This window comes from Xyrauchen texanus, chromosome 30 (assembly GCF_025860055.1).
Source record: "Xyrauchen texanus isolate HMW12.3.18 chromosome 30, RBS_HiC_50CHRs, whole genome shotgun sequence".
NCBI classification, from domain to species: domain Eukaryota; kingdom Metazoa; phylum Chordata; class Actinopteri; order Cypriniformes; family Catostomidae; genus Xyrauchen; species Xyrauchen texanus.
Genome location: NC_068305.1, coordinates 27832537 through 27857288, shown reverse-complemented (window position 1 = coordinate 27857288; position 24752 = coordinate 27832537). Strand labels below are relative to the sequence as shown.

The 24752-nt window shown below is 38.4% G+C and overlaps 1 protein-coding gene across 3 annotated transcripts in view; it reads left to right on the top strand.

Annotated features, from left to right (window-relative positions):
* LOC127624099 (SAM and SH3 domain-containing protein 1-like) overlaps positions 1–24752 on the top strand; it is a 364714-nt gene that overhangs the window by 267622 nt on the left and 72340 nt on the right. For 2 of the 3 annotated variants that reach the window (XM_052098760.1, XM_052098759.1), the window contains exon 2: positions 22309–22437. In XM_052098760.1, the coding sequence (XP_051954720.1) occupies positions 22309–22437 (129 nt within the window). Of the gene's footprint in view, positions 1–9830; positions 10234–22308; positions 22438–24752 lie in introns of those variants that run through there. The other variant, XM_052098761.1, reaches the window with a different exon arrangement.

Below are 24752 nucleotides of genomic sequence, written 5' to 3'. Positions count from 1 at the left end.
AGGTGATCACTGACTTGACTTGACTTGACTTGTTTGAGATGATCACTGACTTGACTTGACTTGACTTGTTTGAGGTGATCACTGACTTGACTTGACTTGACTTGTTTGAGGTGATCACTGACTTGACTTGACTTGACTTGCTTGAGGTGATCACTGACTTGACTTGACTTGCTTGAGGTGATCACTGACTTGACTTGACTTGCTTGAGGTGATCACTGACTTGACTTGCTTGATTGGTCTGCATTGCATTTGAGACTTGACTCGAGACCTGAACATGTATGACTTGCTCCCACCTCTGCTGTTGTGTAAAATAGATTGTTTGTCCTACAGTACACTGAGTTTCCTTAGAGAGAAATAAATCCCAGAATTTACCACAGACACATTTTAGCAATATTATGGTACCATCATGTGGACTGCCTTGCACCTCTCTGTGACACCTTGAGAAACTTGCATTGGTTTTAGGTTTGGCTATTCCATCAACCATACATTGCAATCATGTTAAAATATTAAATGTATTTTGATGAACGAAATTTCTCTAAGAATGTCTTTTTCCCTTTGCTATGAGGTAAATGCTTTTGCTAATGTTATATTGCAGAGATGTAGAATATAATAATTGTCTTGTTTTTACTGTAAGACACTGTCCCTTGCTGACACACACAGTTTCTTTAGCAAAATAATGACACTTGCATTTGTGTCTCATTGGGCTTTTTTTTTTTTTTCACACCATACCAGTTAGCTAACTTACCATGATTGAAGTTCACACAGCACCTAATCCCCAGACAAATGTGAGAGCACATGGGCGACTGCTTCCTGGATAGCTCACACTGAAAGAAACACTGAGCTCCAGTTGGCTAGACTAATACAGCTGAAACAAACACACTCCAACTAATAGCTGTTTACACAGTCATGAACAACTTGGCCAAACAGGGATAACTGATCCTGGAATGTCAGTACCCCTTATTGCTTGGAACACCAAAAGAGTTTAGAGATATATGACGAAACCAAGTGCCTCAGGAAAACAGTTCTCTGAAACACCTTGAAAGTTAATACATAGTGGTTCTTCATTTATATACACAAGTCATATCCTGTACAAGTAAAGCTAAATTATGTTTTTGGTGCAAGAAACCTTGACTAACATTATAAGTGGTCTAATGGAGGAATGTGCCCTCTTTATCTTTTAATTGAATCTCTGATTTCTGAGGTAGCAGTGCAGGTCTTATTGCTTTCTGGGCACATTTTGACATTTTTGTTTTAAGTTACTGCCGCTTTAGCATCTGTAGCCAGTGCAATGCTCATTTCACCTTGAAATCTCAAAACAAATACATATCTCACACACAGAGCACAGGACATATGTTTTCTAGAGCTGTGTATTGTTTAGCAAAGCTGGGACTAAAACCCTCCCACTAACACCATGAACCATAAAACACACAAACACACTTCTCCACTTCACTGAGAATGTTTAGTTTGAAGTTTGTTTTGGCTGGCATAAAAAAAGGCACCCACATAATGACTGATCCTGTGGTAACATGAAACCTTTTAGATCCATGTAATTGGTTAAACCACTTAATATGACTTCTGGAAATTGTAGAATGTGCTTATTGCTTGACAGAGTCATTTCTTAAAATCATGCATATAAAATGTTTCAGTAATTATTCAAACTATGGTTAGGACTGTGTTCAAACATGTTTATCTGGTAAAGGTTCCATCTAATAAGCACACACATTGTTACATTTGAAATGTATTCCACTACAGATTACAGAATACATGCTGAAAAATGTAGTTTGTAACATATTCCGTTAGATTACTCAAGGTCAGTAAAGTATTCTAAATACTTTGGATTACTACTTCAGCACTGATAGATTTTTTTTCACTTGTTTTGACTATTAAAACTCATCTTATGTTGTTTCTAAAACAAGATTAATGAAATTGATTTTGTTTACAGGATTTTTAGATATTTTTACAGGAAAACAATACAAAAATTATTATAAAGAATATGATTTTTGCCCTAATATCAAAGGTCTTACTAGACAAAAAGAAATTATGATCCAACGTGAATTTTCTTGATGAAAAAAAATATTATCTTGCCTGGTCATTTACACTGCATATAAAATGGCTAGAAATAGCATTTTAGCTTAGCGTAAAACTGACAAGTTACACAAAGTTTATTTCTATTTCTTCTGCTCCAAACTTAATTCAGACTTACTCCTCTGTCTGCTCATATGAATGTGACACATAATAAGAAAGTGTTTCAGTGCTGTTCAAATGCATTTTGGATCACATCATTTATATGTATAAATATTTCCCATCTGAAAGCACTAAATATTAAATGTAACAAATGACAATAAAATGCAAAGTAATCTCTTCAGTAATCAAAATACTTTTTGAATGTGACTGTATTATAAATACCAATTAGTTAAATTGTAACTGTAGTGGAATACAGTTACTTATATTTTGTATTTTAAATACGTAATCCCGTTACATGTATTTCGTTACTCCCCAACCCTGCTAATAAATCTACAACAATTTAATTAAAGTGATTACTTACTGTAAGTATATACTGTTGTAGAAAATAATTCGATGTGTGTGGTCACTTCATCTCTGATTATTGCCCTTGGTCATGTCCAAAAGTGTTGCTTATCATCTAAACATGACCTGGAGTAAGGCAATAATTACTGTAAATTAATGTCATCCACTTTAACTAGTCAATAAATTAATCTGTTTTACCTCCTCTCGCATTTGTTATTCTACATGGAAGTACAGTTATGTGTTATCTTCATTTCACATGGTTTGGGGCATAAAAATGTGTAGGTGTTTGATCAACATCTTCAAAACTTCCAGGTGTGTATGTTATCCTGTGCTTATCAGTTGAAGTCAGAAGTTTAAATACACTTGGGTTGAAGTCATTAAAACTAATTTTTTTAACCACTCCACAGATTAATATTACCAAACTATAGTTTTGGCAAGTCATTTAGGACATCTACTTCATGCATGACATGAGTAATTTTTCCAACAATTGTTTACTGACAGATTGTTTCACTTTTGATTGACTATATCACAAATCCAGTGGGTCAGAAGTTTACATACAATAACATACACTGTGCCGTTAAGCAACTTGGAAAATTCCAGAAAATGGCGTCAAGCCTTTAGACAATTAGCCAATTAGCTTCTGATATGAGGTGTACTGAATTGGAGGTGTACCTGTGGATGTATTCTAAGGCCTACCTTCAAACTCAGTGCCTCTTTCTTGATATCATGGGAAAATCAAAAGAAATCAGCCAAGACCTCAGAAAAATATGCTGGACCTCCACAAGTCTGGTTCCACCTTGGGAGCAATTTCCAAATGCCCGAAGGTACAACGTTCATCTGTACAAACACTAGCAAGCAAGTATAAACACCGTGGGACCACACAGCCATCATACTGCTCATGAAGGAGATGCACTCTGTCTCCTAGAGATGAATATAGTTTGGTGTGAAAAGTGCTAATCAATCCCAGAACAACAACAAAGTACCTTGAGAAGATGCTGGAGGAAACAGGTTGACAAGTATCTATATCCACGGTAAAATGAGTCCTATATTGACATAACCTGAAAGGCTGCTCAGCGAGGAAGAAGCTACTGCTCCAAAACCACCATAAAAAGCCAGACTACACTTGCAAATGCACATGGGGACAAAGATCTTTTTGGAGAAATGTCCTCTGGTCTGATGAAACAAAAATGTATCTGTTTGGCCATAATGACCATCATTATGTTTGTAGGAAAAATGGTGAGGCTTGCAAGATGAAGAACACCATCCCAACCGTGGAACATGGGGGTGGTAGCATCATGCTTTGCTGCAGGAGGGACTGGTGCAATTCACAAAATTGATGGCATCATGAGGAAGGAAAATTATGTGGGTATATTGAAGCAACATCTCAAGACATCAGCCAGGAAGTTAAAGCTCAGTGGCAAATGGGTCTTCCAAATGGACAATGACCACAAGCATACCTGTGGCAAAATGGGCTTAAGGACAACAAAGTCAAGGTATTTGAGTGGCCATTACAAAGCCCTGACCTGTGTATTTAAACTTCTGACCAACTGGGAATGTGATGAAAGAAATAAAAGCTGAAATATATCATACTCTCTAGTCCTATTCTGACATTTCACATTCTTAAAATAAAGTAGTGATCCTAACTGAGCTAAGACAGGGAATGTTTTCTACAATTAAATGTCAGGAATTGTGAAAAACTGAGTTTAAATGTTTTTTGCTTAGGTGTATGTAAACCTCTGACATTAATTGTATCCATACTTGTTGAATTTTATCACAGCAGAACAAAGTGAGGTTTTTTTTCTGTCAACAGAACTGCAGAAATGCAGACTGCAGGTGTTTTGGCACTTTCCATATAAACAGAGTGAGCCCAGCCAAACTGGCCCAAGTAGTTCCGCCACAGAGCATGCGGATCTGTGGAATACCAATCACAGCTATGCAAGGGATGCACTGTGTGTGCCTTACGCAATAGCACCACCATCAGCACCACAGGTGTGGAGAGAGAGATTAACAATAAAGATAAACAAGTGACAGATGGCCAGGCCCACACAGCACATGCAGAACTTTACAGAAAACTATTGATTTTTCCACAAAGTTCTACACATCACTACTCCTTGTGTGATAATTTATTATTATTATTTTTAGAATTTCTGTTTATGCTGTCAGCTATCTATAACCGTGTAAGATACAGTAGTCTGAATTTACCAGCAGATCGTGAACCATTCATACACTGTTTGCATTACTATGCAAGGATAAGCCCTGTTGTACAGATCAAAGCAGTTGAATGTGCTTTAGAAGTCCGGAACAACCATTTGTTATGATCTCATGGCAAACAATCCCAGACTCGCATGTTTTTAGTCTATAGAGCCGTTTTCCCATATTTGATGTTGGTTATATTTATAGGTGGTATGAAACATTTGCAGCTGTGTTGACTCCCCTTCCCCAATGTATACATTCTCTATTTACCTCAACCCTGTATAACCCAGCTTTAAACCAAGTGTTTCTTGAAGTATTGTGTTAAAATGTGTTTTGCAGTACCTTTAGGTTACAGGTGAAGGAAGCCCTTTAGTTGAAGACCATGGATGGTGTCTCAACAATAGTGATACCTCTGCTCTTCAGTACTGTTGATTCTGTGAGGACGAGTTCGGTCACTTATGGGGCTTTTTCACTGCAGGGTACAACTCGACTGAACTCGACTCTGCTCAGTTTTTTGGGGTTTTCCATTGTGGATAGTACCTGGACCTGGTACTTTTTTAGTACCACCTTGGTCAAGGTTCCAAGTGAGCCGAGCCGATACTAAATGTGACGTCAAAATCCTGCAGATCACTGATTGGTCAGGGAGAATCGTCACTACCAGTGTCACTGGATTTCCGACACGTGACATCAACTCACTAGTTTAAAGTTATAAACAGCGATAACAGTATTATTTGTTCACGTGATTTTGAATTGTGAAAAAAGAAATGGCTGTGCGAAAAACCACGCCGTGGTCAATAAACGAGGTGCAGACAGTCCACTCGTTAGCGATGAGCGAAATGAAAAGGTCTCTCGGGAAGTGTCTGAGCTGTTGGCCGCACATGGCTACCACCGGACCCAACAGTGTAAGGAAAAGTTAAAAAAAAAACATAATTTGACTACAGAACCATCAAGGAAAAGTAGAAGTGGTTCAACCAAATGGACACTATCTAAACCGACGAGCAATGCCTCCCATTCCAGTGCCCTGGACTGGCGTTGATCCACGATGGAGGATGGTATGTTTTGTTGTGTTAACTCTATACTCTGCTTGAAAGCTTCACTTTATTTACCGTAGTTGACCAGCTACTGGAAGCTTGCTTCTAAAACAACCAGGCCATTGCTTTATGCAACACAATGAGCTAGTACCTAACAGCTAGCGGTCGTGTTATTGTTTTGGTCAGTTTGTGTCCTGCTTAAGATGATTTCACGGCAGTAGAGGCTGCGAAACTATGACGATCAGCCTATAATCCCACCCACGTTGAGGTGGCACTAAACAGCAATGAAATGCAAGCTCAGAAATGTATAGCGAGTAGAGTTGAGGCGAGTTGAAACATAATGTGCAGTGGAAAAGTGCCATTAGCAGGGAACTCCCTTACAGATACATATTGTATAATGTGACCTGACTGTTTGACCTCAGCAGGGGGACACAGGAGATTGTGTTGTCTCCTGTGTCCTCTCTTTTCTAACATGATGGACTGTTGCTTATTAAGCAAACATGTTGAAACACACACACACACACACACACACGAGTGCTTTAGGCCAAGCACTTCCAAGCATTTACAGATCTGGGTTTAGAGTCTAGTCATCCACAAATATACCACATTAATGTAATTAAAAAATCTAAAAAATAATCTGAATTTCTGTAAGAATACAGTGGGTCCTAAAAGTATTTGAAGTATTTGAACACTTAAAGGAATAGTTCACCTTAAAATGTAAATTCTCTCATAATTTGCACACCCTGATGCTATTCCAGATGTACATATATGACTTTCTTTCTTCGGCAGAACCCAAAAGAAGATTTTTAGAAGAATATTTCAGCTCTGTAGGCCCATACAATGCAAGTGAATTGTGTCCAGAACTTTGAATCTCCAAAAAGCACATAAAGGCAGCATAAAAGTTATTCATACGTCTCCAGTGGTTAAATCCATGATTTCTGAAGTGATTGATAGGTATGGGTGAGAAACGGATCAGTATTCAAGTAATTATTTTACTTTTTTAAATCTTTACATTTGACCCGCCTCAACCAGTTGGTGGCGGTATACACAATAATGTGAATAGCCAAAAAGCAAAAGAAGAAAATGGAAGTGAAAGTGGAGATTTATAGTAAAAAGAGACTTAAATATTGATCTGTTTCTCACCCACATCATATAGTTTCTAAAGACATGGAATTAACAACTGGAGTTGTTTGATTTACTTTTATGCTGCCTTTATGTGGTTTTAGGAGTTTCAAAGTTCTGGCTACAATTCACTTGCATTGTGAGGACCAACAGACCTGAGATATTCTTCTAAAAATCTTAATTTGTGCTCTGCAGAACAAAGAAAGTCATACATATCTGTGATCACATGAGGGTGAGTAAATGAAATAATTTTCACTTTTCGCTTACTGTATTAATTTAAAACACACTTAATGACTAAAATAACCAAATAGCAAATCAAGTTGCATTAATTTGAAAGAAAGATAGCACAAGCACACTTTTCAAGGTAAAGATTTTAATTAAAAACAATAGAAACACTGTTCAAAATGAATACAATAAGTATTTGTAAACTTTTTGGTTGTCAAATGTGGAACATGTCTATAGTTAATGTGACGAACTACATCTGTAGTTGTTCTGCTAGGGCATCTGTGTGAACTGCAAGGAAACTAACTTGATACATCCACAAAGGTTACATTGGGACCAGCTGGTTGAAAGAAATGGCCAAAATGGTTAGTTGTAAGAAAAGGTCTAGGAGAGAGAGAGAGAGAGAAGAGCATGTGTTTTATGTGCATCATGCACTTTAATATAGGAATTGAGGGAGCGAGAGCGAGAGAGAGACCACTACTTTAGGGGCAGATATAGCAGTCATATAATACCCATGATGCCAGTTCTAGTATCCAGTTACTGTGGGAAGAAGAATGGTGTGATGTTTCCTGTTCACACCAAATATGTGTGTATTTGTGTATCCTTAGTAAACTTCAAGCTTGAGGCGGTATGACTTCAGTTAGGATAATGTAGCCAGGCCATGCAAAACAAGGCACTGTGGAGACCACAAAAAGTAGGACTAGTCGGATTCAATGCTGGAAAATAGTCTCACCGCTAATAATAATAATAATTAGATGTTTATTTGTGAGCTGCATGTATGGATCATTTATGGTGGAATTCTCATAAGAGGGACTTGCTCTTTCCTTTTTTTGTCTCTCTTTAAGGCTATTTTGGCATCTGTCACGAGACTAGACAGCTGTTGCTGGTGTTGGGAACGTGTCTCTGGGAAGCAAATGAGAGAGAGAGAGAGAGAGAGAGAGCAGACAGACAGACAGACAGACAGACAGACAGACAGACAGAGAAAAAGAACAGACATGTATAGGCTCTTCATTACACTAGACAGGTGTGACAGGAGAAATATTCAAGGCATGAACATTGAACATGCAGTTCACACTGCACACATTTATTATTTTTTCCCCCTCTTGGCTAGTTTACTGCAGCTCAAATTACACAGAAGTTCAGAGGTTAGTTAGATTAGTGAAACTTTACATATTTTCTCCAGGACGTCCAGTATAGTCAGATGTCACCTTATAAGAACATCAAAGAAAATTATGTCACAGATTATGCTATGTATAGCAAAGTTACTGATTGTGTTTTACTTACTATTCCAGCTTTGTGGCTGGGGCTCATCATGATTGTGCATTTGCTAAGTTTGAGGAAACCAATGTTTAACAAAAATAATGCTTTAAACTCTTATACTTTCAAATTACAAATGCACAAATTAGTTTAACTTATCCACAATATATATTTCAAGCTCCACATGTGAGTGACACAATGTTTAATCTGTATGAGTATGCTAATTAATATTTTAAGACATGCTTTGTAGTATGAATAATGCATCCAGTAAAGTCAGATGCTACATTACAATTACCTAAAATGAATATTCGCTCTTAATTTGCTCACCATCATGTTATTCCAAACCCATAGGAATGACGTGAGTTTGACTGACAGATTTCTTTTAATCATGTCATGGCTGTTCCCATCATAGATGCATGTGAAAAATTGGATTTTTGTTTTCTTCTTTTTTGTAAGTTTATTTAAATTGTAACTTTATTTACATAAAATGTTATATGTAGCTCATGTTACTGGTCTAAACAGACGATACTCCTAATCTGACCTGCATGCAACACTCCCTGAGCATGTGTATAACAAACTCTGGCATGTTGGTTGAAATTATAATATGAATAATTAATTTAATAGCACTTTAAAAATGTAATAAGCTCTTTTGTTTTGTAAGTGCTTATTTGTGCTTACAATGAAGCACAGCTATTACATAACAGCTGGCTCCCATTACACATGTTTTACTTACTAAACTAGCTATGTGGCTAAAGTCACTCTTTCCATTGTGACTGTGCATCTCTGTTTAGGTTGAAGTGACCAATGTTAGAGAAAAATAATGTTTTCAAAACATACTTATATATTACACAAATTAGTGTTAACTTCTCTGAAAGATTATGCCTCTGGTGCCGCAATGTTTATTCTGTATTTCATTAATCTTTTCACTTGCTTTGAAGTGTAATGAATAGAGAATGGAGAACGTCATGCTTCAGAAATAATTTTCTCATGGGCCTTGGTTTTTTAATCCATTGTGTGCAGAATGTGGTTTTGTTCCTTTGTATCTGCTTATAGCGGGGAAAGTATTATTGGAAAAGTGAAAGGAAAGACAAGTACAATGCCCTTTTCCAAAGGTCGTCATAGCTTTGCTGAACTTTCTGTGGATCAGATGGTCGCTGTCCCGTATGTAGCAGTGGGGCGTGAGAGCCGCCAGTATGTTGACTGTGTTGTTTGGGCGGAGTAAACCATTGAACTGGAGAGGGGGGAACTTGGAGAACTCAACAAGCGAAAGAAATCCGCTTCAGGCGCTTTCTTCGTTTATGTTGCCGAATGGGGGTGTTATGGATGCTTTTTGACCTTTGTTTGCCTATTTGTGATAGGTATTAATGTTATCCACATGGTTTAATGATTATAGCGTGTAAACAGGACTCCCAAACATATGTGGTGGTTCGCTCCGACGAAGTGCCAAGTGAAGTGCTGAAATCTGTCCGTCTGTAATCAGTTGAAGTTTCTCTGTTGACTTGTAAAGCTGTGTTCGGTGCTGTGGTCTCTCTCAGCCGGATTCAAATGGAAAACATATTAGCGACCTCGATGATTATGTATTCTGTACATTGGTGGAATACTTTGTTTCAACTTTTAAATACGCACAAAGGAATTGTAAATTACTAGATCAGATCTTTTTATTTAATTTTTTTTAAAGAGAAGAAAAAAGACATCTTTGCTATAGCCTACTTATTTTATGGTTTCGGATTAACATTCATCAACTTAGAATTTGAGGCTGTAAATCTATCAGTGTTTCACAATGGAGGGGGATCAAGTGTCCTCTCCCGAGGAGCCGCAGGCGGTCAGCGCCGCATCATCGGACAGTTTCTCCCGGCTGTGGACGGACGTGATGGGGATGCTGGTGAGTTCGGGATTGGGGGAGGGATGTCACAGGACGACAATTTGAGAAAATCCCTTCAACCCAATGGGCTGTATTTATTGGAGCTCGTTTGTGTGCAGTGGCCATGCTTTGACGCCAAGCGCATGTTAAATCAGTCTGTCCGCGCGTCTACTAAAACACCATCTGAGCGTACTAAAGTTCTGTACACTTTAATTTACAGTGGCGTTTGGTTTAAAACGCTTCTTTCAATGCAGTTGAGAGACAGAGAGGAGTGTTGAAATCTCCAGGGAGTCGTATCACATGGTATGTAACTAAAGTGTTTATTATTATACGGTCCGCGGGTTCAGCGGCGCACGTGCAGAGACCTAACTCCAAAATATATAGCGTTTGGCTTTAAGTGTGTGTGTGTGTGTGTGTGTGTGTGTGTGTGTGTGTGTGTGTGTGTGTGTGTGTGTGTGTGTGTGTGTGTGTGTGTGTGTGTGTGTGTGTGTGTGTGTGTGTGTGTGTGTGTGTGTGTGTGTGTGTGTATTTCTAACGATATTTCTAATTTAAAATCGAATTGTGCGTGATGTTTCTTTAAGAAACCTAGGTACTTGCATAGTTTTGACACCAGTCGTAAGTTTTCGCACGCGAGTAAGTCATCAAAATATCCTTATACATCGTAGTCCTGACTGAGAAATACCATGCTCGTAATTTGTATTTCCTCCCCACGTGTTCTTAGTATGACTTTTATATGTTGTGTTCATGTTTCAGTAAACTTAATAACATGCCCAAAATATGCCCTAAAGCCCTAAGTCATACAAATGTATCTTTATCTCAAATGTCTTTCTCAAAATTCTCCATAGTTTTAATTAAATTGTGGTCTTCATGTAGACAGTGGGTTAAACTCATTCCCTGACACTTTGTTTGAATCTTGTCTGGTGCGAAAACCCCAGGTGTGACACCCATTTCCAGCGCAAACTGCTTTGATTTATGGTGGCTGTGGTGTTAATTTGATGTCTGCAGCCAGGTGTATATATTAAATGCATCCTTTTTATGTCAGGGAAGGTGAGATGACTTGACAAAGACTGATATCATCAGAATTAATTTTGATAGTCCTGATAGTCCTTTCGAATCCTTGTGTTGCAGACATTGGAGATAAACTGTGACACACATTAGTAATGAATTTCCAAGAAGTGCCCACCTTTCCTCCTCCCACAGGCATATTTTTTCCTGTTATGTTGCCGTTGCGGGATGAGTCTTTACTTAGAGTACAGCTCGTGTAATTCTAAAGTGTTACAAATGCCCCTTCTGTGCTTTCCTCTCATTTGTCTTTAACAATCACAGGATAATATACACAGATCAGCCACAACATTAAAACCACCTGCCTAATATTGTGTAGGTCCCCCTCGTGCCGCCAAAACAGTGCCAACTCGCATCTCAGAATAGCATTCTGAGATGATATTCTTCTCACCACAGTTGTACAGAGTAGTTATCTGGGTTACCGTATACTTTCAGTTCGAACTAGTCTGGCCATTCTCTGTTGACCTCTCTCATCAAAAAGGCACTCACTGGATGTTTTTTATTTTTTGTATCATTCGGAGTACATTTTAGAGACTATTGTGCATGAAAATCCCAGGAGATCAGCAGTTACAGAAATACTCAAACCAACTCGTCTGCCACCAACAATCATCCATGCGATTTATATAATGAGCCAATCATGTGGCAGCAGTGCATAAAATCATGCAGATATGGGCCAGGAGCTTCAGTTAATGTTTACATCAACCATCAGAATGGGGAAAAAATCTGATCTCAGTGATTTGTACTGTAGGATGATTGTTGGTGCCAGATGGGTTGATTTGAGTATTTCTTTATTGGGTAACTGTAAAGGGGATGCGTCATGGTTCATTACATGAAAAAAATATTTCACCATAGTTCGATATGTTTTCAGTTAAGCTGACCATTAGACAGTCTTGATTGTTTTACTTTCTCCTGTTTTACAAGCTCATCAGATGTGAGATGCTACTGAAAGAAATATTGTTTTTATGGACAATCGGTCAATAGAAGTTTTATCCATGACCCAGACCTGTTCGTTACAAAGATAATTGTTTCTTTCTGGAGTGAATATCACTACATTTGACACAGCTTTTAGGATTTACTGTTTGATTCTAATGTTGAAGTAGAACTTGAAAAGCTGGCAGCTACTGACACACATTAAGGGTCAGGGACACATTTTAGGGTTACCATATACATGCCAAATCCAAAGGAGAATACTTCCTTTCTGTCTGTCATTTAAACGCGTTTTGAGTGCACAAACCCTTTTTATTGTATGTGGTTCCATTAAAGTAAATTCTCTTCAAAGTCAATCAACAGTCTGCCTTCCTCATTTTAACCAATTCTCAAATTTGTTTTGTGAGAGTTTTTCTGCGAAAATGTTCTGCATATCGCGGCGCCATTTTGTGGTCCATTCTGCGTAACGCGGCGGTGTTGCTTATCACGGTCCATTCGGCACGTTTCGCGGCCGAACCACCGGTACGCTCTCATGATGGCCATTACGCATCTGATCGGCCCAAAAGTGCTTCGGCCCACCGGGAAAATGCCAGGTATGCCAGATTACCAGTCCAGCCCTGGGGGTGAGGACAGGTGTGTAGCCGTGTTCAGAAGTGTTCTGTAAACATACATAAAATGTTTGCTGATTTGGATGAGCCATTGCAAGTCCCCACCTCTAATTCCAGTTAATTTAGCAGATCAATCACCGTCCAGGCATTTATTTTTCTCTATCATTACCTCCCGTCCCTCCCTCCCCCCTATGCTTTCGTCACCTCGTTTCCCTTTGCCTCTGTGGATATCCTGAGGAAACCACCCTAATGAGGGTGTGACAGGACCCCCTGACCAAATTCTGTCTCCCCCTCCTGCCATTACATCCTCTCGGGTTTGACTCAAATACTGCTCATCTCCACTTCTCCCCTCCAGGGCGGTGCCACACATCTCACAACACTTACGTCAACCATCCCCTTACCCCCACATTACATTGAAGAGTGTGACTCACTTCCCATGGTTTTACTTTATCTATCTGAGTCTTTACATTTAATAGATTGCGTTATATTGATTGAGTTATATCACATGCTTTCCAAGTATATACACTTTGTGCTCTCTTCAGCAGTCATCAGTAATTGTGTTAGAACATGTATAGGGATTGTGGGCATTTGCATTTTTGAGGAGGAATTCTAGGAAAGGAAAATACACTGGAAAGTCTTTGTTCCTGAATAAGGGCATATTAAACGTTTATGGTTTTCTTTTGTTAAAGTATTACTCAGTATTCCAGGAGCAGCAGTTAATAAGGCAGAAGTATTATGCAATCTGATTTTACACAGAATAACAATTGTATAAACTTGTTACCCAAAAAACCAAACCAAAAATTAAATTCAGTCTTACTGCAATTTCACTTTATATATATTTTTTAGGTGCTAAAATCCTCTTCTTACAAAATTTATATTTTTGGTCCACTTTATTTGCAGTCACAAAACCTGCAGATCACAGACCTGTCCCTCATACAAAATATTCAGACTGATCTCACAGTGAAATTGGAAACATTATGCTGACTTTTCTTTAGCAAAAATCGGTCTGTGCTTACTGAAATTCTATTCTATTGGAAACAGTAGGTTGACTTTTCTTTAGCAAAAATCGGTCTGTGCTTACTGAAACTGTGCTTACTGCCCACAGTGGCCAAAGCTGTAAGTGTTGTTGGGCAGATGGGTATGTTTGAGCTCCTTTTTCCAGTTGTAATGTCCACAGAGGGGTGCCAAATCAAGTTGTGACGCGAGTTTTGAAACAAGTTGTTTCAGCTGTAAAGGCTGTAATATAGTGAAGATGAATGCATATTTCACAAAACGTATGTTTCTAGATGCACAAATGATAAAAAATTAATTATATTCATTACCATCATGAAATGCAACTAAATGTTAAAAACAAAACTGCATCACATATGTGATGACCATGGAGCGTGCATGTCAGCCACCACCGAAGACCATTTTTGACCCATGTAAAACTCTAATCTCTGAAGTCTGGTGTCGTATGCTTCTGTTGAATTCCTGGAATTAGTCAGTATAAAAGCATTTGATTCAAGGCTGTGTCTGAATCTCCTTTACACAGCATTCAGAATGAAATGTGTTTCCTTTGATTGTAGTGCAGTGAAAAGAATAGTTCTTATCTGCTATGCTTGCTGATTTCACAATGCCTACAATGTATAAATGCGTTCGAGCCGCTTTGTTTTAAGCCAGTGAAGAATTAAGCTTTTTCCTCAAAAAATGTTTCCTCTAAGAAAGCTAGCAGAGGAAATGGCCTGATCCTGCATTGTTTTTGTAAAACCTGGGCTTTAGTTATCCGAAGAACCAACAAATGGCTTGAAGTCAGTAACTTTTGTTTTTTAATGGATTATGCAATGCTCAGTTTTTTTTTAGAGGGGATAGCAGAGAGGTATTTAACCTCTGAGGACCTTTATGTTCCATAACGCTCTGTAATTGAACCGCTGGTGTGAGCATATCAGAGGAATATTTGTTGATTTATTTATTTAAATCCATTGCTGTCAGAGAAGAGAGGGAAATGTATCTTATGATTACTTTGTTGTCCCCACCCTTTTTTTCATGTCTCTCTCCCTTCATTGCTCTCTTGTTGTATTTTGTTTAGGGATGGCACCCATCCTATAGCTGGATTGGTATAGGGTCCGATACTGACGTTGTTACCCAGATCGGGTATCGGTCAGACAAGCCCAATACGAATCCGATACCCCATATTGGTCATTCACGTAACTTTCATCATCAAGGAATTACATAACCTCAAATCACCATTAAGGTGGTCCATATAACATTTTAAAAGCTTTGTGAATTGCAAAAGGCTGTGTTTAATAATAAATGTACCGCTATGTAGTCTCTGGCACCACTTTTCTGAACGAGCAGCACACACACATAAACGTGCACAGAGGCTGGTGATATACTGCTCAGCGCAATGTTGTTGCTCCTCACAAACTCTTATCTCAGATGTAGATGATCAGTTGGTCAGTCCACCTATAACATGCATTGAGAACGGCACCGGACAAGTATTTTACCAGATGTTGAAAGAGAAGAGTATTACACTACTATGAATTAGCCTCAAATCAAACACAGACTTCTTGGAGTGCTCCGTGCCGGACTTGCAAAATAAAAGCTTTAAGAAATTACAACTGAAATGTTTTACCAATGTTAACTAAAATATTAGTATTATTATAAAAAATTAGAGAGAGAGAGAGAGAGAGAGAGAGATCTGAAACCATTTACAAGTCCAGATGCAAGTTAAAATGTGTAAGGAGAACTGGCATCTTTTCTACTGAAGACTTTCACTGGAATTACTGTTATTTTTGCTGCTGCATCCTGCAGACTAGTTAAATGTAAAGTTTGCACATGCTCTTATGTAATTGTTTTTAGTTTTCCTTTTTTTATAATGAAATCATGTATTGTTAGAGGTTTTTGTTTCTTTACAAAAAGAGTGCTCCCAATCAGTTCCACACTGTGAATTATAGGTGTTCTAAACTCCTTAAGAAAAAAACGACACTGGTATCGGTATCAGCCAATACTAATAGTAGACCGGAAGAGGAAAAAATTTTATCGTTCCATCCCTAATTTTGCTCTGTCACCCTTCTCTTTCCTTGAGTATTTAAATTCTCCATCGCATCCAAGGCTTTATGACTGTGCGTGATATTTGTCTCATGGCCAAATGGCCACATCAAAGCTTTTGTGGCTTTGCTGAATAGCTGCCCTTTCATTAGAGGGAAGTGTAAATTTGTGGTTGATATCTGTGAACAAACAGTTTCATGTATTTGGTCAAGGTTAGTAAAAGGTTGAATTAACGTCAGATTGCATAATCCGCAGTTATCCATGATCTGTCTCTTTTAGGCATTGCAATCCATCCATCTTGTTTCTGTCCTTGTCCTTTTCCTTCAGAAACAAATGTTCTTGAGAAATGTTCTTTTTTTTTTAATTAATATTCTTGTTATTAATGTTAATGTTGTTACACAACATGTTCAGCTTGGTCCATGTTGTGGGTGGCTGAAAACTTTGAAGAGTGATGTTTGCAGAATTTGGAGAAATTAACTAATTATTGCTAGTTGTTGAATCCTTTTGAGGACTCAACAGTTAGTAAAAATGACTGATCAGTGCCAATAAAAAATAATATTTTTAGGAATGAATAAATAAATCTGCCTATGAATGCACAGTTTGTCTCAGCTGGAAACGTATGAACTGTACAGGCTTAATACATTTCAGACAATTAGAAGTTCTAGCTGTTGTCAGAAAACATATTTTGCTTGGTCAGTGTCTTAGTCGCTTACCAAAGTCTGACAGTATTGGATGGCATGAATTGCTACTTCAGGGTCCAAAATAGATGATATTAGGGCAATTACCAGGCATTACTAACTTTATTGTATCATGAGGTCATTTAAAGGGATAGTTCAGCCAAAAATCATAATTTTTAATTCATTATTTAGGCCTACTCATCCTCATGCCACAAAACACAAAATGAGAGTTATGAGGAATCCTCGTTTTCCTGCGATGAAAGCAAGGGCTTTCAAGCTTCAAAAAGGATTAAACGGTCATAAAATATCTTAAAAGTAGTTAGCACAACTTGTGCGCTATTTTCCAAAAAGCCTTGAGACCGCTTTGTGTGAGGACGAGACATGTTTTTTTTGTTATTTGCTGATAATATTCTCCACTGCCAGAGCCGTCCGATCTCATATGTGTATAGTCAAACTTGTTGAAAGTCTTTTTATTCTTGGGTGAAAAATCCCTTTGTTTAAACTTATTTTTCACCCTCCCTTTTCCCCATAAAGCCTCAAACTGCAATGTTCCTCTTGTCAAATAAATACCAGTCCCAAAAATGTGGGTTTTGTGGTTAATGGATTTTAAGAGGTAGTTTAGACAGATCCACGTTATTTGTAGAGGTTAGGACAGTTAAAAAAATAAATAAAAGTTGACAAGAAAAATCCTAAACAGTCTTTACAAAACTGCACTGGGGGCCCAAAGACAACTAAAGCAGTGGTGTCTGAAGGATCTACCAAAATATTCAAATCTTTTGTAGAGTTTATAAATCGAGTGCAGTTGAATTTGAATGTTAAAAGATAATCTGTTCATTTTGAAGCATAATGACAGCAGCATTGTAATTTCCTTGTCATCATGCCAGAAATGAGGACATCTGATGAAACAGAAATGTATTTGTTTATTATTAAAAGCTTGTAACATGCTGATTAATAAAGCTAAATGTAGAAAGACAAAACAATATGGACTAAAGGCACCGTTGTTTTGTCGCGCTGCTAACTTAAGACTATGAGGTGCAACCGTCATCATGAAGCCTTGCGTTCTGGATGGAATCAATCCGGGGTCTGGAACCCAAAAGCTTATTGTCGATATTTTTATTGAGATAAATATCATGCTCCTTTTTATCGCTCAGCCCTATCCTGCAATATTCTCTAATGGTCTAAGGTTAATATCTAAGGAAAGAACTCCAGTTGTAGACAAACATATTCGTTTGGTGGTTTAAAATATTTGGTTTCTTGGGCTGGACAGCTGAGTTCGGGTGGTGCTATTTTGTGCTCAAACAGTGATTCATGTTGGATAAATGAGACCAATCCTTCTCCTTCCTCAGCTCAGAGCTCTCAGCTCATGTGGAGCTAACATTCAATTAAGGCAAACAAGGACTATCTCCTACCTCTTACAGACACAGACATGCATATACATAGTCTACAGATGAGGCACAAGCTTTTGAGTATGTACAGTAATCCGTCAAATGCCCAGCTGGAACCAGTGCACACACTCTTAAGCAAGGGCTTGAAGCATTGCCTCACTGTAGGTCTGGAATGTGTGGTATAATAATAAGAAAATGGGAAGCATGTGCTGTACATATGGTGCTGAACTAATTCAAATCAAGGACCACTGCTGTTTCTTGCACTGATAAGCTGAACTCCATTCTGAAGATGGACTGATGGCCGATTTCTCACTCCTAACACATTTTCATTCCATTTTTTTGCCCTTTCTTTTCTTGATTTCTTGCTTGCTTGAGTTCTATATCCAATTTGTATGTCCAATTTAAGAGTAGAATGTTCTTGGATCAAGAATTTGGCCTATCCTCCACCATCATCCAATGCGCCCCACACAGCCTCTACCCTGTTATTTTAGCAGGCTTCTGGACTCACCATCCCAACCAACAGTATGTACTTGGAAAAACCCTGTTTAATGGCAGCAGAATGAAGCATGTGGCTTAGTTACTGTTTAATTTTTTTGGTTTTGTCATAGTTCCAACTGTTCTTTGTGCTCTTTTAACAAGTGACTCATGCCCTGTATATACCTGGTACTAGGATCCATTTAGCCTATAACGGAACGATGCAAAAAAAAAAAGGTGTAAACGAGGTTTAAAATATTTTGAGATTTTCAACCACTGTGGATGAAGTGTTAAAATGTGTTAAAAAACAAATGACCATATTTGGCTTATGTATATACTTGCACAAGAACTTTATGGAACTCCTTCAGTGTGCCTGATATCAACAACATGCAGGCGTATAGATGTACACACAGATTTGAGGAAAGCTGAGCAAAACGCTCAAAGAGTGACGGGTGACCCGTTGTTCTATGTTCACATGCAGATATACTGTTCTCAGTCTTCTCAGAGCAGTTCACATGATTCGTGAAGGCAAAGTGCTGCAGGTGCACCATTTCGCACAGTTCCAAACATGTAATGCCGCTGAAAGTGATTATACAAATCTAAAATTTTATGAATAACAATTCATTATCATATTATAATAATAATCTTGACTGGAAAATAGTAAATAATATTTGGGTTCCAAAATATTAGTGAGTGAAGTTGTAGTTTTTGTACACTGTTTGTTTACAAAAAAGTGTTATAAAAACGTATGTAGGTAAATATTGCTTTTTTATTAGTGTATTGGTTTTCATAAATTATGTTTATTGTATAAATTAAAAACCAATTTTCCTTGTGTTGATTTAGTGGAAAGCATGCATTCATTATGTTTAACTAGATTTTTATTTTATTAAACATTTGTATTTGTACTTTGCTACAAAGACTGTTAAAGATGCTTTAAAATCACTTATGTAACTTCCCCCGGATTCACGCTGAAAGGGGGTTGCTGGCTGGACAGTTGCTTGGGGTCTTGGAAATCGTTACCCTGCCCATGATAAAATGTATGTCTTGAATGTAATGCAAGTGTCTGATAAAAACATCGGCCAAATGCTCAATGTAAATCTTTGAGCTCATTTGCAAACTTTCAGGTTATTTATTGTTTATGTGATTGACAGAAATTGTTTAATTTTGCTTCTGAAAATACAAATCTAAAACCATAAAGAGCGTAATTGGCTGAATAGCTGGAGTTGTTTTGCAGGCCAGCAGATCGGAATGCAAAGCTGGAATTTCTTAGAGAGAGGAGTGTTCCACTGGGAGTCTTGCAATATTCTGTTTAGAGGTCTGTTGGAACAGATTGCTTGAGAGACCTTTTGTGGAGCTCAAAATACATTTTTACCTTTTAATCCTGTAACATGTTATTTATTTATACTGTATGTAACTCAAACCAATTTTCTATGCAGTGCACTAGCTAGCTCTTGTAACTTAAAAAAAAAAATTCTTGACTAGATAAGAAGTAGATGTAGATACATGCAGGACCTCGATACACATTTACTGATTTTGATAAGATTACAGTTTACAAACTCTCAATTTTATTTAAATATTATTTATTTCTGATTCAGTTGTATATAATTATTATTTGGGTTGAAATGTCAATTTTGCTTACATATGAACGAAATTCTTAGCTAATGCAGTAAATTAAACGGGCAGCCACCTAAATTAATGTTAAAAGGTACATTACAAAAATATGAATTAAAACATTTAGCAACAGGGCCCAAACTTTGTAGTCCAATTGGTGTTGATTTTAAATAAAATGTGTGTGTGTGTGTGTGTATATATATATAGTATATATATATATATATATATATATATATATATATAAAATTATCGAGACTTCATATTTGGAAAATTTGCTAATTTTAACCAGCCCTAATTTTAAATATACACGGCCTGGCAAAAAAAAAAAATAATGATTATGATCCGAGTTTGCTTCAATTGGTCAGGTCTAGGCTCAGCAATGTTATGCTGCAATAAAATGAATGATCAGGTTATCCATCAATGGCTTTTTTTCTTCCCTGACGACGCCGGCATAAATTCCAGAATTACAATGCCAAGATTCACTGGGCTCAAATTGTGAAATAGTGGTACAGGGAGCATGAGGAATAATTTTCACACATGATTTGCCCATCACAGAGTCCTGAACTTGACCTCTTTGAAAGTTTTGGGATGTGCTGGAGAAGACTTTATGGAGTGGTTTGACTATCCCGTCATCAATACAAGATTTCGGCCCAAAATGTATGCAACTCTGAACAGAAATAAATGTTGTGACGTAGCATATGTTTGTTGAAACAATGCCACGATAAATGTGCACTGTAACCAAGCTAAAGCTATATTGACGGTACTGAGTCGAACCACTCTGTGAAGTCTTTTTCAGCACATCCCAAAGACGTTAATGGGGTTCATGTGTGAAAAAGATTCCTCATGCTCCATGAACCACTCTTTCACAATTTTAGCCCAATGAATATTGGCATTGACATGATGGGATAACCTGGTCATTCAGTACACAGGTACTCAGCGGACTTCATTTTTATTGCCGCATAACATTGCTGAGCCTAGGTAACCCCAGGTTATAACACTGCCTTAAATCCAAACTGTAACTTTTTTTTTGGGCCAGGCAGTGTAGATAATACATAATATGCTAAATTATAGATGTCAACAGCATTATCATGTGCTATATGTGCTCCTGCTGATTTAGCACTAAAAATTGTATATTTCAAAACTGACATGCATTTCATTCTCAATCATAAGCACAAACCGAATTGCATAAGTGCATGGCTATGCAGGGCACTCTTACCATTGGGTGTGTGTGAGGCTACCTTTGACCTGAACACACAATGACAGGATGTGTGTGTTTGTCAGTATGGTCCTGAGCAGGAAGAAAGTCTTTGTGTTTGACTTCACATTCAGCAAGACATTAAAAGGGCATCTGGTAGCAACAGAAGGAGGGATCTAGCTCAGAGAAAGGTCTAGTTTAGAACCGAGATACAACAGAACATTGTCTTAAAGTAAAAATAAATAAATGTATATTTATGAGAAACTTGCCACCTGCAGCTGCTGTGGTATTAATAGCTTTCTAAGGAAATTGTTCTCTAGTTTTGAGTGAAAGACCTTCCTTTTTTTATGTTCTTATTTGTGCAGCAGTCTGAGGTCATTGGCTGTTACATGTATGTCACAAGCTTATTGGATACACCCACACCCACACACCCTCACGCTGAAGTCAGCGCCATCCAGCACCACAGTTCAATGTATGCACTCACAACAAGACAGCTGCAAAGGTCGTAGTGCTGGTCACTGAGAGGTTGTTTGTGTGTTGCAATGCTCTGACAGTGCAAAAGAAAACTCCATTATAAAACCCTTCTCAACAAACTGACAAGTTGACTTAAACCGATATCATAGAAATTATTACCGGTGTGCTCCAGAAATTTGCAAAAGCCACTTAAAAATGTTGTGGTCTCAGACCAGAGTATCATATATGGAGTGAAAGTGAAGGACTGTGTGGGGTTAGATTTTTAGTTCAGCTAGTGTGAGTGTGTTTTCTTGTCGCAGTGTGTTCTATGTATGCATGTGTGGGTTAAATCCTTTTTGGCTGGCGCAGTTCTTGCGACTCTAATTAAAATCACGTGCCAGTGACAAGTTTTTAATAAGGCTCTCCTACAGCTCCACTTGTGTGAATGTTTATTTGTGTGTGTTTATGTTCCTGAGACTTTGAAAGGGAGAGAATCTTACTAATGGGAGATGGAATTTGTTTGCAAAGTATCAGATTAAAATTCAGTCTTTTTGAAATGGAAAGACGCCTATATGGCAAATTTATACATATTCTGCACATTCTATTTTCAGCTGTGTGTGTGTGAAAGAATATATTCAGTGCTTTTGTCTCACTTATACCTTTTGTTTGTGTAGGATGGCTCTCTGGGTAATATAGATGACCTGGCACAAGAGTACTCAGAGTACTACAACACATACTTCAGTGACGTCAGCGATCGGGTGGAGGAACTACGCAAGCGGCAAGTCTCTGAAGAGCTAGACATGGTGAGTACAGTCTGAAATGTTTGCTGTTCATACAGTGTGAAATGTATACCAGCATTTGTACAATTGTGGGTTTGTTTTCTAGAGTAATCAACTGTTACATTAATCTTCCCCCATCAAGAGAAATATTTGAAGAATTATTGACACACTTTCAACCTGGATTAAACTCAATTTTGGTATGTTTACTACTTTTAACTCTTTCCCCGCCAGCGTTTTTAAAAAAAAGTTGCCAGCCACCGCCAGGGTTTTTGACGATTTTCGCTAAACTTTAATGGCCCGCAGAATATTTTCTTCCATGAATATATGAAGATGCTATATATCAAAATAAAGATCTGAGCCTCTGCTTTTAGGCAAAAAAAACGATGAACAGAGGTAGGTTTTGTCAAAAACAACATTTCGGACAAAAAGCTGAGAAAAAGGCATTTTTATCAAACAAGTGCTTTAGTATTAGTATGGTGTTCCACTTCTTCACGTTTGAGACGATCGCAGTCTGTTTCTTTGATCAAAGAGTTGCGTACACTTTCAAAACATGCACGCGGGTCTTCCTTACCGTATACCACCTAAAACACGGATACCCTGAAAATTCCGTGTTTGGCGGGGAAGCGTTTTTTCATACTTTTCTGGTCCGGTGGTATTTATGGCACAGTTTTGAACTTAAGCATTTTCTGCTTTTGAATTGTACTTTTGGGAAAAAAAGGAAAACAGTTTAGACTAGGCATGAGATATACTGCTTGAAAAGAGATGAAAAGCTGTTTTGTGTTTTTAAAGGGATATAAACGGGCAAGGAGGCGGCGAGAACCGGCTTGACGGTATAAATAATAGTTTTAATGATAAAATGAACAAAAAGACAAACACACACACACACGACAGTCAGCTGACCGTAAACTATCTCTCTCTCATCGCACCACCTTCCGCAGTTGGCCTTTATCCCTCTCAGAGGCTTAATTAGCCTGATATGTGTCCGGATGTGTATAATCACGACCCGACCCCGCCCTCCGCCTTGTCATCTTCCTCCCTCGTTCTCTCAGGCTGGGAGCCTCCAGCATGACGTACATCCTTCCTTCCCTGGGGAGGGGCGTGCCTTCCACCCCATCTGCCGGCAGGTCATCCCTGTCTACCTGGTTGAGGGAGGGGACAAGGGGGGGGGGGGGACTTCCTGTAACAGTGTAGTACCCACCAAAAAACACTCAAATTTAAAAGAGAGGGAAAAGGCCAACGCGGAGCGGCCGTGAGAGAGAGTGATGAAAAAAAAACACTTAAGTCACCATTTCTCCGATACGACATAGCTTGGACCTCGGCCACTCCTCAACCCTCTAATGGACGACAGCCACGCCTCCCCGGGCGGATTGGAGGCAGTCCTCCAGCCCCTGGAATGCCCCGCCGCATTCTCTGGGAACAGAAGGGGTCTCCCCCACCCCTGGCAATGGTTCTCCCGCTCAAGGCGGTCGGCAGCGAGCCCCTCCCCGCTCGCGGTTGGTAGTCTCAGACCCACCACGTTTCAGCAGCTGGTATGGGATGACTCCGCCCCTGGCAGCGGCCCTGACCAATTAATTTGTGTAACTGCAAAGAGCTCATTTCTACAGTGTCATTGGTAACAAATAACTTTTGATTTTGTGTGATTCTTTGTCCTTGCCTCTAGGCGTTGGTATAAGTCCAAGATGACTGCCATATTAGTCAGTGCAACATAAACAAACAAAAAAAATTATAAACTGAGTGCACCTTTAAAATGTAAAAATGTCTAATTGCAAACTACACCATAGTAGTTGGCAGTCTCCAAAAAAAAAAACACTTCATCCTGATCTTAATAAGGAATGCGAAGAAATGCTATTAGCACTGTGCAACCTACTTGCTATTGCAGAAATGATTGTTTAAGTCATAAACAATGCAATTGTTTCCATTCCATCTATGTTTCAGGGAGAATGAACCACAAGCAAAGATTCTAACAAAATTCACTTATTTGTTTCACCACTTCATTCTTTAGAATGGCCATTGTAGACCTATGAGCCAATAGAAGGAAATGGTTGTCATAGGCTATTACAAAATGAAGACAAATGTGTTCACTCTCTGCCCTCTCTCCATACGTGTTTAGATTTTCTGCAGTTCTGTCAGTGTTTTGTATTTCTCATCTGCATCTCAAAGTGTTGGTGTTCTCAGCATCTCTCGCTGGGATGTAGAGTAGTGGGCCACCCATGGTTGCTAAGAAACCGCTGTGCTTATTATAACATGCAGCTGGGTCCAGTGAAGGGATTTTTTTGAGAAAGAAAGAAAACATTCTGGAAGTCATGCTCAGCTGTGTTGCTGGGCTCATGCAGGAACCA